The sequence below is a fragment of the Tachypleus tridentatus genome, chromosome 6 (genome assembly GCF_004210375.1).
Source record: "Tachypleus tridentatus isolate NWPU-2018 chromosome 6, ASM421037v1, whole genome shotgun sequence".
Taxonomy (NCBI): Eukaryota; Metazoa; Arthropoda; class Merostomata; order Xiphosura; family Limulidae; genus Tachypleus; species Tachypleus tridentatus.
In genome coordinates this window covers 74,567,505-74,586,793 of record NC_134830.1, presented here as the reverse complement: position 1 = coordinate 74,586,793, position 19,289 = coordinate 74,567,505, and the positions used below count along the sequence as shown (strand labels likewise).

Here is a 19,289-nt window from a genome sequence, read left to right as displayed (position 1 = left end):
TTCACCAGTGACATACGAGCGAAATGTTTAGGTCACAGACCCTATGGTTCAGACAAACCCCTTCTTTTGCCCGACAGGGCCATTTGGTTAAGGCACTCGACTCGTAATCCGAGGGTCGCGAGTTCGAATCCCCGTCATACCAAACATGCTTGTCCTTTCAGCTGTGAGGGCGTTAGTATGTGACGGTCAATCCCACTATTCTTTGGTAAAAGAGTAGCCTAAGAGTTGACGATGGGTGGTGATGACTAGCTGCCTTCTACCCAGTCTTACACTGTCAAATTAGGGACGACTAACGCAGATAGACCTCTTGTAGCTTTGCGCGAAATTCAAAACAAACAAAGCCTTTCATAATGTAAAACTGTTGGACAATGGAAGTAAAGTCAGTCAGTAACATTCGGCTTCCAAGTGCACCGCGATATGTCTATAGACATACAATGCTAAAACCCTAATTTCATAACCGTGGTGGGCAGAGCACTGATAACCCATTATATAGCTTTGTGCTTAACGTCAAACAAAGAAACGGTACATCCACCTCCTACACAATTATTCTTAACCGAATAATAGGACTGACTGCTACAGTTACAACGTCCTCCTCCCACACTTGACCTCCAATTGGCTACGCGGTAAGTTTAAAAAGATATAACACTGAAACCCTAGTTTCGTGGTGGGCACATTACAGATAGCCAAGTTTGTTGTTTTGTGCATAATTATAAAGAAGCAAACTCCAAAGCTAGAAATGCGGAGCATACGCAGCAGGATATTGTAGCTCAACCCTGGGATCTTCAGATACGCAGCCCAGCATAATAATCACTAACCAGCCCACACAAAGATAAAAATGATTGGTTTTAAAAAGGAACTTAAATGCACATCAAAGTTTTTCACTGAGCTGTGATTTCATATACCTCTTATTTCCTTTTTCTAATACATGTGCTGATATACTATATATATAAAGCCTCTAATCGTCCGAATGGAAAAAAAAAACAGATAGTAAGTTTCATAGTGTTAAACACTATTGTTTGATACTTAACTGTAAACCGGTCGAAATTTATTCATCTTGTTTTTTAAAACGTAAAGAAAAAATGAGATAAAAATAATAATGTAATAAAAGAAATAACTATTTTAAGAAACAAAAATGTAACAAAGATGTTCGGCTCTTGGGATTATCCACAATATTAGATAGCTATTTGGAAGAACCAGTTTATTTCTGTTTCTTCATGTTTTTGATATTTGTGCAAAGTACATAAAAGTTATCTGTGTTAGTTGTTCAGAGATTGGAACTAATAGATTAGATTAAAGACAATTCATAAACAGTATCTAGCTCCAGCTAAGGACAACTCTACTCGAATAATAGTATTTAACTATTACTCTTATAATGTATCCACTGGCTTCAACGTGCAGACGAGATAACCATAAGCCCCACCTGATCAACATAAGTATCAATGGCAAAATATGTTAATAGCGGAAAACACCAATCATATGCCTTATAACACTGTCCAACGACAGTAATGTGTTCCTGTTATAACTACTTTTAGTAATATAATATGATAACACAAGAAAAGTATGTCGATGTAAATGTTAACACTAAACATTCTTCATTTTAATACATCAAACTCTAGTCAGGCAAAGTTATATACGTTAGATGCACAGTTAAAGTTAGTATCGATAAAAACGATTAGATTTACGTTATTATTACATCATTAACTCATAATTTGTAAATAAACTTGTAACTGACCATAATCAAATTCACTAATTTATTTACTACCACTCAATAATGTAGCTTTTTGAGGAAAACCTAAATAAAGATTTGTTTACATACATATTTACAACGTTTAAATAAGAAATATAAGAACATATACAAAAAGCGCTTTGTCGTATTACGTCTCACCTGCTGATGCTGGTACTGCAAGAACAATGCCTAGAGTAAGAAATACTTCGTATGTCCAAACAGTCCCAAAGCTTCCTATCAAGTTGGCTACTGTAAAATACATGACATTGTTAGGATCAAAGTACAAGTATTTATTGTGAAAATTAATATTTTATGTTGTAAGCATGTGGATAGTTTATATTTCTCGTTTTTCCTATCAGAAAAAAAATACTGACGATATTATTTCTTTACATATTTCTTTTAATTAGATCCAACTATATCGCTAAATTTTCACTTATTTATTAAGTAATTATTCAAGTAAGCTAGCAAATATAAGTAGTTAAAAAATTCGTTACCCAAAAATAAGACTGCAGTTCCACCAAGTGGAAACCATGGTAACATACTCCAATGAAGAGTCTCTATACGCATTACGTAGAGAGTGATGAAAAAGGGCCACATAATTAAAAAGTTTATAAGGCCAATAAGAGTAACGAATATAGACAGCTGTCCAGAATTGACGTCCCCAATGAACTTTTGGAAAAACACCTAAGAAAAAGAAACACAAAGAAGAGGTATCTAATTATTTTGAAATTTACTTAAGCCTTATTGTTTCCTTAAAAACAAAGTACGCATCAAAATAGGTGATGCGTAAGAAACAAAATTGTAGACTATTATTACATTTAGAGTTAAAGAGAAGTAATGGTAGGTTCTTATAGACAACATTTGTACGCAGAGTTATAGATTATCTTAAAGCAGGGTAATTAAATTAATGCTGTAACCATATTTGATACTATTCTCGTGTCTCATCCTGCTTTATGACGAACTATTCCTTTCGACCAAAGTAGTTATAACAATTTTCGTGGTATAAGTGCACCAATCATTTCGCAAGAAAAAAACAGACATATAATTTTAAAATGTTAGGAGTTACGGTTTACATTTTTTTTTCAACCAAGAACAAAGGTAGTGTATTTATCTGCTGCTTGAAAGTTGAGTGTTCGTGCGTTTTCTTTTAGTAAAGCCACATCAACCTATCTGATGAGTCCACCGAGGGGAATCGAACTGCTGATTATAATGTTGTAAGTCCGTAGACATACCGCTGTACCAGTCGGGTGCTTTCGAAATGTGCCAAATTTTCAATTGTGCTATTGCCAAGTTACAGCACTGTTACTTTTGCTTTTACAAGCACAAAAAATATTAAATTTCTTTTGATGGTCGGTGTTCTCTGTCTGTATATGCTTGTATTTTGGTCAAACCTATATTTACGACCTAAAAAACAAACAAAAAATACTAACAGTATTGAAACATTACAACCACTAATATGCAAGTCCATGTGATTAGCTTTCAGATGTTACATTAACTAGGTAGATCGATTTAAATAACATTCATGAAGTTTTGAACTTTGCAAATACAGGTGAGTTTTCAGTCCACTGGACTAAAACAGGGTAATCAATACGTGCAAAAAATATTGGCCTTATGAAAAGCAAATCAGAGCGTTTCCTGAACTTGGTAAGACTGGTAAGTCACACGAACAATGAGGCAGACTATTGGGTATGAGAAAAAGAATTTGTGGTCCAACTGCTTTCTAAGTAGAAGAAGCAGAATAGAATTGCACTGGAAGGCGAAGATGTAAGAAAAGGTGCAAAGAAGGACAGAGAAGTTTCTGTCAGTAGTTAAACTGAGTTTAATAATATGGCAATAAACTGAAATGTTTGCAATGATAGAACTATACTGTCAAATGAAGCTTGTACTAGTAATAACACTGCCTTTTTACCAAATGTATTACATGTGGAAGTGCGGCCAAGGTATACAAGGAGGCTATACTCGACTGTTTCAATGAACGTTTGGGAAACATTGGCATTTCAGATGCAGTCAATGGTTGAAAACACTCCTAATCAATTAGCACAGATAAACCTTTCCTAGTTAACCAGTAAATTCTTATGCTTACATCAGCATAAATGTAATTTTACGAGCTCAAAACAAGCTATAATGTCTTATTACAGCCAAATATTATATTTCACATTTATTTCCTTATCTCGTGCCTTCTAATTATAAATATTGCTCTGCAAAAACGAAGACCACCTTTTATAAGGTTCACGTTTAAAGAGTAGTATTTCCACATCTCCACGACCAAAAAGTAAATAAAAATTTGTTTTAAAGCACTCTCCATTTTTCATACAGATATATAATCAACATGAATGTACTAAAGTTAATAAATTTTAATAAGCCGATAAAAATATATTTAAAAAGTGCATTTTCACGAAATAATAAGCTTTCAACTTCAAAAAATCAAAGTGTTAAGTTTGGTGTTTATAACGTTAAAATAGGAGTTTTGATATTTGCTTATAGCACATATATCCTACTACGTAGCTTTGTTCTTAAGAACAAACAACGACTAAGTATGATAAAATTTCTTTTTTTTCGTTTTTGTGTGTGTTACATTTTGAATAAAACGATGTTGTAATAAGAGTAGACAGGTCACAGTTGGTCATTTCTCTGAGAAAACAGGTGTAAAAAATAGGGAAAACTATAAAACATGGGAAGACTCTCAAGAAATAAAATAAGGTAAATCTATGTAAGAGGATACATAAAAGTAGACTTTTTATCCGAAGTTAATATTTTAATTCTTTATTCCAATATTTCATAAGGAACAACTATCTTCTCATATATAGTCGCAAATAGAAAAATAATAGTTTCTGTGTAGAGCGTTTTTGAGCTTCAATATATATTACTGCCTTTAATACTTAAAAAATGGAGGTTGCGTTCAAAGGTTACTTCTAATTTACTTTCACCTGTGAAGTTAGCTGACAATTTAAATGTCACAGACCATGTATCTTTATCCCATGTGTGAGAGTTCTACTTTTGTCACCTCTTAGGCTACTTTTTAAATGTCAGTAATGTGACTGACTATCAAGGGCAAATATGCTTAATGATGAGATTCGAATAACATTGCATTGTTTGTTTTTTTCATTTTTGGAATTTCGCGCAAAGCTACGTGAGAGCTATCTGCGCTAGCCGTCTCTAATTTTGCAGTGTAAGACTAGAGAGAAGGCATCTAGTCATCATCACCCACCGCCAACTCTTGGAACACTATTTTACCAAAGAATAGTGGAATCGACCGTCACATGTATAACGCCCCAACGGCTGAAAGGGCGAGCATGTTTGGTTCGACGAAAATTCGAACCTGCGACCCTCAGATTACGAGTCGAACGCCTTGACCTACCTGGCCATGCCGGGCCAAACACTCCATAGCAAAAACTTATTTCTGTTCTCTTTCTTATAAAAGCTATCGCGAAATTTACTGCTTCAAATAACATAACTAAAATTTAGTTGAAAGTTTTCTGTCACGTCTAGATTCCCATAAACCAAACATTTAGTTTTGTTTGTGCAGAAAAATATTGGGATGGGCTATCATGTAAAGCTTGCTTGTATTGTGAAAGCAAGTTCAGTAGATAAAATAAATTGCAAGTAGAGCGTCATTTTACAGAACACTATGTATACTTATACAGGACATTTTTACTGTTTAATAAAAGTTTATAATATTTTGTGGTTTGTATTGTCTTTAATCAGAGATAGAGGAGACAAGTGGATCGACGCTACATTCTTAATAGAGAATATAAACTGTAATGATTCGTATCTTGTATATAATTATATTTTATATAATTGTATTTTATATAATTATATAAGTATACTTTGTAAAATTGCATAATCATAGAGTTTTATACATATAGTTATTATATATAATGTTATATATATTATTTCGAACGTAATTAGGATCACTTGTGCTATCTCACACGTCCAGCTGATTCGATCTCCATCGATGGTTTGCACACAGCACTTGACGTAATATCACGATATATATATATATATATATATAAAGCGCTATTTTTGTATGATGTTTTTATATTTAATATTTACTGTTTATGAATTCAGTTCAATTTAATATTAATTTAACTCTTGGGCTACTCTTTTATCCACGGATAATGGTATTGACTGTCACATTATATGCCTCCACGGCTGAAAGGGCGAGCATGTTTATAGTAGGACGGGGATTTGAACCCGCGATCCTCAGAGTACGAGTCGAACACCGTAACACTGAGTGCCGGGCCAAAACAATATGTATATATTTATTATTATGTATTTAATATATTATAAATTATATATACTTATTGGAATATAGAATAGTTTTATATCGTTTTCTATATAGTATTTTGTATAACATATTGGATACAATATATTCACACTGCATTCTGAATACAAAAAAAAAAAAAACGCGTTAGAGTAGTTGCTGTTATTTATTTGTGTCAGGATTAAACATGTTCTTTATGGCAACCAGAAGTTATTTCACCTTATTTCCGTTCGTCATTCGGTCAAAGCAACGTTTAGCGCGAGGTGTACATTAGTTGATGTCATAAAATGGAATATAGTTTAAAATAAACCGCAAAAAACAGTATTTCTGATATAGAAGTTTTTAACAATCTATCTAAGAAGCCGTCCTTGGTCTTACAAAAGAAGACTATTTTGAATTTTTGGAAGTGAAAGTGGATCCCAACTCCAAATATTTTACTGCAGTGTAAGTTGTATTTGCTCAAAAGGAATATTCAGTGTCAATAAGAAATAACGTTTAATCTAAAGAAACATATCAGTTACAAACGTTCCCATAAACAAGAGGATTTCGAGCTTAGCATCAATAAAGAAATTGAAGTAAACAAGAGAAACACGTCATCAGCTGAAATAGTAAAGACAGAGTCTCATACTTCTAGGGATAGATAAAAATAGGAAATAATTGAAGTGTAACAACCAACTGTTGGAGTCTTTATCGTTGCTAGTGCCTGGTTGATTAGAAAACGCACACATAACTAATTTGACTATTTAGGAAATTCAGACATCACAGCCAAATAAAACCGTTTTGGTTGGAAAATCCTAAGATGCGCAATTAACAATAAATTCGCTCACAATAAAAAGATGAATGAGAGGAAACTTAGCACAAAAAGATGGTTTGTGACCACAGCTGAGTGTAAGAGATGCCATAACAGGTAAGTTGTTAAAAACTTTTACAGATAATAAAAATTATTGTTGTTTTTGATATTTAAAGCTCCCAACAATAGGAAGAGACTTGAAATAAACTTCAAGATAATACCTGCATTGAAAGTGTATGGTATATGGTTTTTCATTCACTGATTTAGTTTTGAATTTGTTACTTTACAGATTCCATCTGCCATTGTTTGTTTGTTTGTTTTTAAATTTCGCGCAAAGCTACACGAAGGCTATCTGCGCTACCCGTACCTAACTTAGCAGTCTAAGAATAGAGGGAAAGCATATAGTCATTACCACCCACCGCCAACTCTTGGGTTACTCTTTTACCAACAAATAGTGGGATTGATCACATTATAACGCCCCCACGGCTGAAAGGGCGAGCATGTTTGGTGCTGCCATTGGTGCGCATTAGATTGACCCAAAAAGTTTAATGAACAGTGAATAAGCAGCGCTTGCTTCCCACTGTCACAATAGCCTCTGATACCAAGGAACTGGAAATAGTTTGTATCAAATATTGCATTCAAAACAAAGTTACCAAGACCACTACTGACAATGGATCGAACTTTATATATTACTACATTTTATACCACTGGAGAATATATATTGTATAAATTAATTATTATATATATAAATAATACACTTGAATCTCTTTCTATGTCTGCCTATCTCGACCTTTTTTTCGTAAATTCATCGATCAAACGCTACAACTCTCATATCGTTATAAATGTATTTGTCCAAGATGTTCAGATTGCATATTGGCTTAGCAAAGTTATAAGGAATAATTTAAGTTAAACTTCCTACTTCTTGGAGAGGTGGTGATTAAATAAAAGAAGAGAGGATGCCAGATAGTTAGTTAGTTTGACTTTCGTGCCAAACCGTATGGTTTGCGCTAGCTATCCCTAATTTAGCAATCATAGACTAGAGGAAAGGCAGATAGTCACCATTACTCACAGCCATCTTTTAGGCTACTGTTTTATTATCAAATATTGCGATTGACCATAACGTTACAAAGCTCCCTCGGCTGAAAGGGCGAGCACGTTTGATATGACCAGAATTTGAGTCGATGACCCTCAGATAACAAGTCGAGTGCTTTAACCACCTGGTCATACTGGGGCCTTCGCCAATATTTACCCCATGTTTGACAAAACTGAAAGATCTTTGTGGTAAACTAAGTTTGCAAGCTAGTTGTTAATGCTTTGATTCCAGGAATTGAGAAGCTGTTTGAAGTTACTTTTGTCAATGAGATATCACAGTCTCGCTGCTGATTTTCACCTGTGGGTTAAATTGATTTGGATGAACTCGAACGCTAGGAAAGAAACTGTAAAAAAATACATTATTTAAAAACTTTCAGAGAAAATGGAAGGTTGCGGTGAAGACAATAAATGTTGATTTAACTGATATTTCGTCAATTTCGAGCACCGATGGAGATGACAAAGAAAACTTCTTAATGTGCTTAGAAGCAAAATTTGCAAGTAATTCGTCCCAAAGTAGCAACAACCGAATAACACTATTCCTGCACAAAGAATTATCTGCTTCAAGTGATAAAAGAATCAAGCGTGTTCCCTTCACTAGCTTTTAAACCTCTTTTCATTCATTATGTTCTCGTACATAAAGAGTTGCATTGGTGGATAAGTTTTGAGTGAAAATTTCATGCTAGGAAATTAAATAAATATTAATAAAGAACAATAACAAAATTGAACAAGTACTATGAGACGTAATATCTTCTAATATTAGTTGCTTATTATTTTCTACTAGCTTACATTTGTTATTATTACTGCTGTCATATTCATGTTTTATGACGTTATGTTCTTTAAGAACTATCATTGAATATATCAAAGACTGTGTGGTTGTCAATTGCTTTCTCTCGTCATTCACAAATATGGATAAGCAGGCTGTTCTGATAATTTTGTATTATATTATTGTAGCAACAAAGTATTAACATTTACCAAGAAATTTGCGTTTTTCTTTCTTACATTATCCATTTACAACAAATGATTATGTAAAAAAGATAGCATCACTGTACTTAATATGTTGCGACAACAGTCGCTCTGCTATATTTTTCTTGCTGTGGCGGTAGCGATAGCGACGTTCTATTGAAGAGGTAACACACTCTGCTACGGCTATGTTATAAATATTATTACACAAGCAATTTATCTTATAAACCCCTATAACTATATACACGTATATCTTTAAAAACTGTGTGTGATACAAAGAAATCAAAATATCTTCTTCAGTCTTTTTATACCAGATAAAGTTTAGCTTTCTTTCTGTGTGTGGAAACAAAATCTTTGTTAACCTGGTTTAATAGAAGAAATAAACTTTCAAGTAGCTTTGTTTAAACATTGTTTTTTTCATATCCAGTGACCTAAGCTGATTAAATATTGCTCTTGTATTTCTATTAATGCTTAAAGGGACTAAAAATCAAATCTCTTCGACAACTGATATCTCAACTCATTTTTAAATAGAGCTATTACTTCTTTGTTTGTTTTTAAGTTTGAAGTAGGGTTTCATGTCATCGTACAAAGCACGCCTTCATATAATACGGTTTCTTATAACGTCTTGTTCATATTAATGTTATTAAAGTTTTTCTTCCAAACTAAACACGTACTAATATAACAAAACATTTCATTCACTCTTCTCTAAGTTATTTAGTTCATATCTTTCAATTTTAGTACCCCTGTTTTATTTTTCGTATACTGTAAATGTTTGGAGACAACTATTATAAACATCTAACGCACATGTTCGTCGAACAATAGGAACATAATTTTTAATACCATCTTAATTAAAACATATTCGTTTTTAATTTAAGTCATTATATACATTTCAGCAAAATAAAATTTTATTTTGTCCTCAACCTGAGACATTTATATTTTCAGTGTAACGCAACAATTAAATAGTAATGATAAAATAAGAATCGCTGGGAACAGACATATCAATACCTTAATTCGAGTTCAAACCGTCTGATTATTAATATTTAATAAATTTCTTTGTAACATGAAATTCGACGCAAATTAAAATTTTAATTTTAAATAACACATTAATTACTTTTAGTTGAGAAGAAACTTAAAACGTTATTTTCTAACATAATTGTGTTGGATTTTTGTGAACATGTTTTTTTATTATTATTTTATATATTTAAATAAATTGACAACATATGCAAAATAATGCAATATAAAAATAATCATCTTAGTTCAGTTGTATTGGAATAAATGATGCAATATGTCTTCGTTAGGTCGAGTCCCCTCACACCAAACATGCTCGCCCTTTCCGCCGTGGGAGCGTTATAACGTTCTTGTCAATCCCACTATTCGTTGGTAAGAGTAGCCCAATACGTGATGGTGGGTGGTGATGGCTAGCTGCCTTTCCTCTATTAAATTAGGGACAGCTATCACTTCGTGTTGCTTTGCGAAAAATTCAAACCAAACAAATGTTACTATAATAATTATATTATCAATAATATTAGTGCAAATAAACGTTTAAATAAAATGTTTTTACCTCTCTTCAAATAAAATATACCCTTTTTGTTCATTAACCGATTTATTCATATATAACAACATTCCACGTGAACAAAAAAAAATTTACTTTATCTGAATGACGTAATTTTCCTCCCCCACCCACATACCCCCATATAATACAGCTGTATGTCTCCAGGTATACAATTTTACAAACAGGGTTACAATACTCGTGGTGGGCAGAGCGCAGATAGTCTTCTGTGTAGCTTCGTGCTTAACTACAGACAAATAAAATTTATAGAATGGTCAGAAGTAATAAACTTAGAGCGTTAAATTTTTTAAACTCCTAAATGACCAACACTTTTACGTATACTAGTTACAAATTAGTTTAATATATTTCACATTATTCTTCAGTGTATTCAAAATTCCTTATACGTATGTCGTGAAATTGCATTTCCCATAGGGTACGAAAAATAAGTACAAGATACTCTAAAACTTTTTATATTTTTATAATGAAAGAGTCCAACCAAATATTTACACCAACTAAAAGTATTCTAAACGCATACAGGTTATAATTTTTTCTATAAAGTTTGTTTCTTTTTTTTCACACAAGAAATCTTTAAATACAGGGCGTGTATTTATTGTTGTAATATTATATTTAAATATAAAAGCTATACCCTTAGGTGCTTTGAATTCAAGTTACGATCTTTTCTCTGTTAATTATAACCATCTGAGCTGGAGATCTTATATTGTTAGATGAAAAAAAAAAACACAAAGAAATAATACTAACCCTGTAAATTGCAGATCCTGCAGCTGAAGCAGAGGCCAAGAGAACACCCCCTAGCGTTGGAGTTTTTGTAACTCCATCCATGTATGCTAACAAAGCTATTCCTGTATTGCATAATATGACTGCTACAATCTAAAAACAGCAAAACATTTTTTACAACATTAAAAGCATAATCATATATAACGTATCTTCAGTGTACTTGCATCACTTAGTTGATGTGTTGTTAAACTAAAAAAGAAAAGAAAAAGCACAGTTTATATATTCCTAAACAGTAGTATTTGAATTGGAAAATCTGTTCATTTTCGTTAAAATAAAACTTTGAATCACGATTATAAAATTTCAATACTCGAAAACAATATTTATGCCTTCTGTAATTTTGGTGGATTATATTTCTAGAATTCGAAGTACGATATCTATAGCACAGATAAGCTATTGAGTAGCTCTCGTGTTTTACCATATTAAACTACTTAAATTTATGTGTATCATTTTTAATACTCTGTTTCATAACGAATTGACAGTGAGATAAATTGTTTAGTATTCAATTTTTAGTGAACATTAAACTGTATTTAAGAACAGATAAAATGTTTAAATTTATCAAGTTTATAAAACTTTTCATTAAGGAAGGCTATGTTTTCATTATTTTAGAATCTTATTCCAAATTAGTTTGTGTCATAATTAAGTACTACTTATAAAATAATAAATTAATTTCTAAAATAAGCTTTTAATTTCCTCAAATATTTTAATATGTTTAGAACACAAAAATATCACTTTAACTTTCTCTTATGATGCCAATATTGCTTCAAAAACAAAAATGTTGTCGTTGCCTGTTGACTGTCAACAAATTTTCGTGTTAGCAATAACTAAAGAACCATCACATTGCCTTATAAAAACAAAAATAAAAAATTGGAAATTCAAAAATCTGCAAATAGGTATCGTAAAAAGTAAGCAAACAAGGACTGAGATACTGTACACATTATTTACTCAAGCTACAAACACCTTTTTTGGTTCCATGCTAGAATTACGAATGTGTGTAATAAAATTTAATATTGTGTTTACTGCTATCTTTATTTAATCCTTCACTTTGTATATAATATACGGGACGGCTCCATAAAGACACCAACTGTATAATGTACAAAGCACTGAGTATTTACATGCTATAGTCATCTCATGTTTATCCATTATTGGGTGGTAATTTCTGTTTCACTCTGTACTTAAGTTTAATGAAGGCATACCATATATCCGTCGGAAAACTAATTTTATAGAATAATGATAACATCGTTTACGCTAAAATTATTTTTTTTTTAGTTTGTATAAAATATAAAGAAACATATCAACTTTCTGATACTTTTACGACCATCTCAGAACCTTATTTAGTATTCTACAAGGTATTTGAAATATATCAAGCCGTTTTTGTCGTATTCTGGCAAGATAATAATAATAAAAAAATTAAAAATGTTTTGTTTGAGCGGGTTTTTTTTATAAGGTTTAGATACGTGCTTTATGATTTTTTTATATGTGTACAGCTTTAGCAGTCAATAGTAAAGGTTATAAAGTATTGTTTGAATTGAACCTTTAGTGTTCAAAGTGTTTTTTGCCCGAACGTTCTATTAAAGTTCCATGCAATTCTTTCGTGGTTCATGATATTCTGAGATTCTGTTATTCTAGAAATTAAATAATAGAAAATATTTCCAGCTTTGTAGAGCTCACAAAGAATTGTATTGACCTATAACAAAAGAAATAAAATAATTTGATTACAACTGGGCTAATAAAGCCGAAATTTCTGAGAACAGACAAGTACAATTCATTAACGATATTCATGCCAAAAGAAATAATATTACTAATTTAATTCATATAGTCGAAAAGGAAAAACTAATTGCATGTAATATATATTGACATATCTTTATAAATCCAAGCATTTCAAAACATATTTTTGCCATGTAAGTAAAATAAGGAGTGAATCCACATGATAGAAAGTTACTTGTACTGTTTGTTTGTTTACTGTTGTAAGCTAACTACATTGCATCAGAACCAAAACATACGTAAACTATAATTTTAAATCAAAACTTTGACATTGAGGTAAATTTTTAAATCATTTTTTATATTGATAGAATACAAGGGTATTGAAACATCGTGTTTTTCATGTTTAATTATCTGTATACCCGATTTACTTACGGTAAATAAGGGGTGTTTAAGGTTGTTAATTCTAGAACTTTTAAATCATTTTTATATTGATAGAATACAAGGGTATTGAAACATCGTGTTTTTCATGTTTAATTAGATTTATTCAATTAACAGAGGGCTGACGCTGAGATTTCACAAATAGACTGTTGCTTAATAATATTCGTTTTTCAGATATAACATATTGACCTTTTTCTCAATTCTTGGCTCGAAAATTTGATGAGATCGTCGTCGTCTGCCATTATCATTGATACTATTCTTATCATGAGTTCAAATAATGTTAAACTGATTTTGATCAAACTTAGTTTATGCGTAGATGTTTACAACGTATGCTTATCAAATTAATACTTGTTGTGACAATTATTCAGAAATGATAAAATTGTTTATGTCATATAATAACGACTAATATACACGTAATATATATATTAATGTAAAAACTTGGTGTCAAAGTAATAACGTAGATCTGTTTATTATTTGTACTTAATACCCTTGATAATTTACTGGAAAAAATATTTGCTCGACCACTGGTAAAGCTAGTTTTATGGAGGAGCATTAAAAATATATTTAAACACATTTCTCACAAATGCATAGAATTTTTATAACTATTTAGTAATTCTAATATTCTGACGTAGTAGAAATATCATGATGAATAAATATCACTCTTGAAATGAAATTTAATAAGGTTACTCCTTCAGTTACCTTTAACCCAACAAACTGCTCATGTAGAACAACCCAAGACAAAAGGTAGATGAAAGAAATTCTGGACGAAAACAAAGCAAGGACGTCAGTCGTATCTAGGATACCGATGGAATAGATAAACATATACTTAGTTACGACCGAGAGGAAGCAAAACAAAGAACACCGTCCGAAGAATTGCGTTGTCGTGAAACCTTTCTCGTGAAATTGATGCACACATTCGCTGCAACATATTTTGATAAAGAATTAATTATACAAGCATTGTGTTTTGAAGTATAATAAATTATATATATTGATATATTAAATACGTTACTTACTTTTTCTCTTTTAACTTCAAACTTGTAATAATACGACACATAATGTTCAACTAAAATAGTTCATTTGTGAATTTTTCGTTTCTTCATAGAGATTTGGATTATTTGGTGAGTCGAGCAGATAAATAGTTGATGACTTTTAATTTTATTGACTGTAAGATAATGCATGTGAAATATTATAAATTGAGTTATAAGTATAGTTTTGATATAAATAACTTTTACAGTGTTATTGAAGAAGAAAAAATTGTACTGTTGTTGATCAGTCTCTTAAGTCATTAAAGTGATTTTAGATTGTATCTAAACAAATATTGAATACAAGTGTAACGATATCATACATTTATGGGAAAAGTCATTATTTAGGCCATATTTGAAACACTGTATTCATTTTTGGGACCTTTATCTTAGAAACGACACTGAATTGTTGGAAAGGGTTCAGAGGAGAGACAACGAGGGAGGGGTGATTGAAAAGTTATCATAAAAGGATATATCAAGATGTCTGAACTTCTAGCCTCTTGAAAAAAGAAATCTGATTCAGGTGTTTAAGGTTGTTAATGAAAGTGAAAGTGTTGATGCATCACCTTTATCATATTTAATGGTGTAAATAGTAAAAACCACGGTACATAAGTGTACCTTTTTTGCAGGATACGAGTCATCTTCAATAAAGACAGGTTTATTTCTTTAACAGAACGGTTAGATCAGACTTTGGAAAAGGTTTTGTCTTTAATTAGGATAGATTCAGTTAACTTGAGTAAGTTTAATGGAAAGCTTGATAAATATTTGAATGACAAGAGCTGGCTCTGAAGTTTTTAGTGTTTAGTTTAACAAAGTAAAGAGGACACCCAAGATAGATCAAAAGGTTCAGTGTTATGTTATGATGCACTACGTACTTTCGGTTAAGAATCCGCAAATATATTACTTGATTCATTACTCCTCTGCAGTAGACTAGTCTCGTTGAATATAAGGTTCATCAGTATTATTTTCGAGAGCGAAACAAATAAATACATTAGGTATTATATTGTATTAAAATGTAAACAGTTTGTAAGTTTTGATTTATAGTCGCTTGCTCACCACTAATAACCAAAATATCTTAAAATTTTGAATAGCATATAACTATACGGTATAGTCAAATATTATTGAAATAACTAAAGTATTTTAGGTTATTAGTGCTGAGTAAAGAACTATACGTCAAACTTAAAAGTGACTTAGTTGAACTAATATCGAAAATGAAAGGAAAGCATTCTTCTTTAGACATAATTAAACCATTTTGTTTCTTTCTGGGTTTATAAGTCTATTAAATGTTTATAAAGAACGAACTACTTCAAGCTAAGTGTAAATGCTAATGCATATTAACTTAGAAATATAGATGTGTGTTATTTATAAAATATGCAAAATACAAAACCAAGCTTGTTTTAAAATTTGCAAGACATGTTTTAAGGACAAAGAAAACAAGACTTTGATTTATTTTCACTTTTCCGAAAAAAATGTTATTATAGTTTGGAGTATTGAAATGTAAAATTCGTGATTTTAACAATAAGTTCTTTATTATAAAAACAGTTCATATATTTTAAAGCATTTAAAATATACTTAGTTTGACAAAACGGAAAGAAAACTTACAAAATAATTTTTTTTGTTGCATCATTCTCAGGTTGTGTCAATGCTTTTGATCCCAAGTAGATAGGAAAAAACAATATATTCCACATAGTGCAAAACCAAGTTGTGAAAAAAGGTGCATTAAAGGAAGAAGGTGTCATTGTTGGCAGTGAAGTGATGACGTTAACTTTAGCTTCTTCTGCAAGACCAGTGGTTACATTTTGAGTAAATCCTGGAGCAAGGTGAAAAGTTGATATGTAAGTTAACTTGAGTAAATGTGCAGCTCCAACCCAAGAACCAGCATACATCAGTTTCAGAAATATTCCAAGAATAATTCGCCGAAGTTTCTCAGAGCAACATTGAAATTCTTTTCTACTGTTTGGTGATTGATCGTCATCTTCGATGTCTCCTACTGTTACATAAGAATTAAAATTATTAAATTTTCTCTCTTGATATTTAATTTGAACAAAAAGCTTCTTTACTTTAGGTTATATTTTTTAAAAGAAAGAGGTACCAGTACAATAAACGAATATTCAAATTTTACATTTGTATAATTTTATTTAGTGTAAAATTAAATATCCATATAATGCTATGCTACTAATTACGCTGATGTTTTTTAAACCAATTATATTGGTTTCTGAGATATCGCGTGTAAGGATTCTTGAGTCATATATTTCAATATCTAAAACAGCTAAAAGTATTCTGTAATAAAATACCGTACAGCAGTTACATGTGAACATATATATTGTGAATCGATTTGCACGAACCATTTATCTGTTTCTATCAACATAAACTCAATTTCTGTAATTGTTTTTCTCTCAATTCATACACTGCCGATGTAATACTTTGGATACGTAAATACAATAAAAAATAAATACTTTGGAAATTGAAACTTACACAAAATCATTTAACATTAATTGGAATATATTATTTATTCAATTTTTCATGGAGAATGTAGAGAATGGTACCATTAGAATATGGGTTTATCTAACAAAGTTGATAATGTTGTTGCTATGAGTACATAGATAAAGATGGGAAGCAAGTCCTTTTAATCAACGCTTCTTCGCCTGTGTGTTCGTTCTAATACCTTATTATTTGTGAAAGGTATGTATTTGCTTTGTAATATGTAACATTCATCTTCAAAGTACATACTCCTAAATGACCTTAAAACTGCTTAAACAGGAAACATTCGATATGTGACACATGAGTATTGTCCGAAAAGTTCGTGACCCCAGCAAGAAAATTAGAATTTATAATTTTTTCTGATAAATATTTAGTATGGACTTTTTATGAGAAAACAATGTGTAATGTATAATTAACAGGCTTAATTTGTGTGTTGCTGAATTTTGGGGAAAACAAGCGAGCCGAGTTAAACAGAAGAAGATCAAACCACAGGCCTCAATGAAAAATTTTGTTAAAAAGAAAATAACATTGCAAGCAATTCTTCAGAACATGGAAACAGCATACTAAATAGTTAAAAAAATGATGTGCTGGGTCGCTCTAGACAATCATGTGAAAATTATCTGATAGCATGTAAGCTCTGGACATTGACCTTAACAGAAATTGTAAGTAAAATTAATAATTTTCTCATATATGACAGATGAATTACCATTACAAAGATTTCGATATATTTATAACTATGTATGAAACATGAGGTCAATTCAGAGACAAAAATGCAACTTCTTCCATCCCAAAGAAAATCAATTCACAATCTTCTGTTGGGAAGATCGTGGTACCATTATGGGGGGAATGTCAAAAGTGTTTTACTAATTGATTACTTGAAAAGAGGTAAAACAGTTGTATAAGGTTGCTACATAGCCTTAATCAATAAATTGAGTCAATAAATAAAAACAGCGAATCGCTCAAATAAGGTTTGCTACTCCATCAAAATAATGCTCCAGCTCAAAAACTGCTTGTTGCTTCGAATATTATTCATGATGCTGACTGACTTCAAATTACTCAACAACCCTTACAGGCTTTAGTTTCAAGTGATTTTTATTCTCTTCCCTAATATTAAAATATTAAAATAAAGTAGAGCTCTTTCAAGGGGACATAAAAGCTTTGTAGTAGGGCTAACGCAGATATGCAGATTTAAGATGAGATTCTGTTTAAAATTGAATCATAGTTAAACCAGTGTTGTTTTTCTTTGCAGGTTGGATCACGAACTATCTGGACACCCTCACACTCATATAATATTTACTATTGATCATTTTTCAATTAATTTGTGTAGCATGATGATAATTTATAAAGCCACTTTACACCTAGAGTTGACATTTATAACTCTTTTACGTTAATCTCTTATTGAATTGAAAGTGTTTATATGTATTAAGGTATATCAGTGGACATAAGATTTAATTTTCAAATATTCCAAAACAGTTCTTTTTATGATCAATATAGTACAAGTGCAAATTTATGTTTTGTTTCATTTAACCTTCTACATAGTTATGTAATTTTCCCATACCACAATGACGTTTCCAGTTTGTCTTATGTTACGTTTTAAGACTTTTTGCTTATTAAAAACAATTTTGTTGTATTTGAATTTATTCTAATTTTATCTATGCTGTTGTTTACACATTTCCTAATTTTTTGTTTTTCTTTTATTCCACGTATGATGTTTTTCTTACAAAAACTTAATTTTCATTAACCTGCCTTCAGCTTCATTATCTTTTAATTTCGACACCTAACTTTGTATGCAAGTATAAATAATGAAGAGGGATTTTGTTGTTATTGATTGTGAAGTGCATTCTGTAGCTAAATCTCTAATTATGTGACGTTTATATCATCATATTAGGGTTGGCTAAAGAACCAATTTCATTAGTTACCATTGAGTAAAGAATATGCGATGTTGAAACACTTGATTTTAGTTACTGTCATTATATTTGAATTTTTCATTTTTATTTGCATGCCATCTGGTGAATCAAGATAATATAATGTGTATAGCGCTATACTTGATATTGCATGTATTGTTATCCTCAAATATACCTTCTCCTATCTGATCAATTTTGTTTTCCTCATCTAGTTATACCGGTAATAATATAATGTCATATAATATCGACTTTATAGCACTTCGATAAAAGGAAATTAACCTACTAATGACGGTTTTTCATTTGAATCGGTTGTACCAATATCTTCCTCCATCAAATAAAAATGACAAAATATACAATGGATTTTCTTGTATAATCTGAATATATTTGATAAAAACTCAGGAATATTTTAAGTATTTGAACGTGCACATTAATATAAATTATTGTCGCGTAAGGCACACTCCCTGAGAGAAATATATGTGCACCTAGTGTCTTTTCGTTTCCCTAATTTGGAAATGGTTTCCGTTTTAATGGATAATCAGCTGTGAATACTTCAAACAATAGATAATA

The 19,289-nt window shown here is 31.2% G+C and overlaps 1 protein-coding gene across 3 annotated transcripts in view; it reads right to left on the bottom strand.

Moving 5' to 3' along the window:
- The window catches only part of LOC143252817 (solute carrier family 35 member F3-like), a 33,635-nt gene that overhangs the window by 2,416 nt on the left and 11,930 nt on the right, over window positions 1–19,289 (bottom strand). For 2 of the 3 annotated variants that reach the window (XM_076505552.1, XM_076505551.1), the window contains 5 exons: window positions 15,940–16,327; window positions 14,015–14,234; window positions 11,141–11,269; window positions 2,221–2,410; window positions 1,886–1,975 (listed from right to left, as the gene is read on the bottom strand). In XM_076505552.1, coding sequence (XP_076361667.1) covers window positions 1,886–1,975; window positions 2,221–2,410; window positions 11,141–11,269; window positions 14,015–14,234; window positions 15,940–16,327 — 1,017 coding nt within the window. The remainder of the gene's footprint in view (window positions 1–1,885; window positions 1,976–2,220; window positions 2,411–11,140; window positions 11,270–14,014; window positions 14,235–15,939; window positions 16,328–19,289) is intronic. The other variant, XM_076505554.1, reaches the window with a different exon arrangement.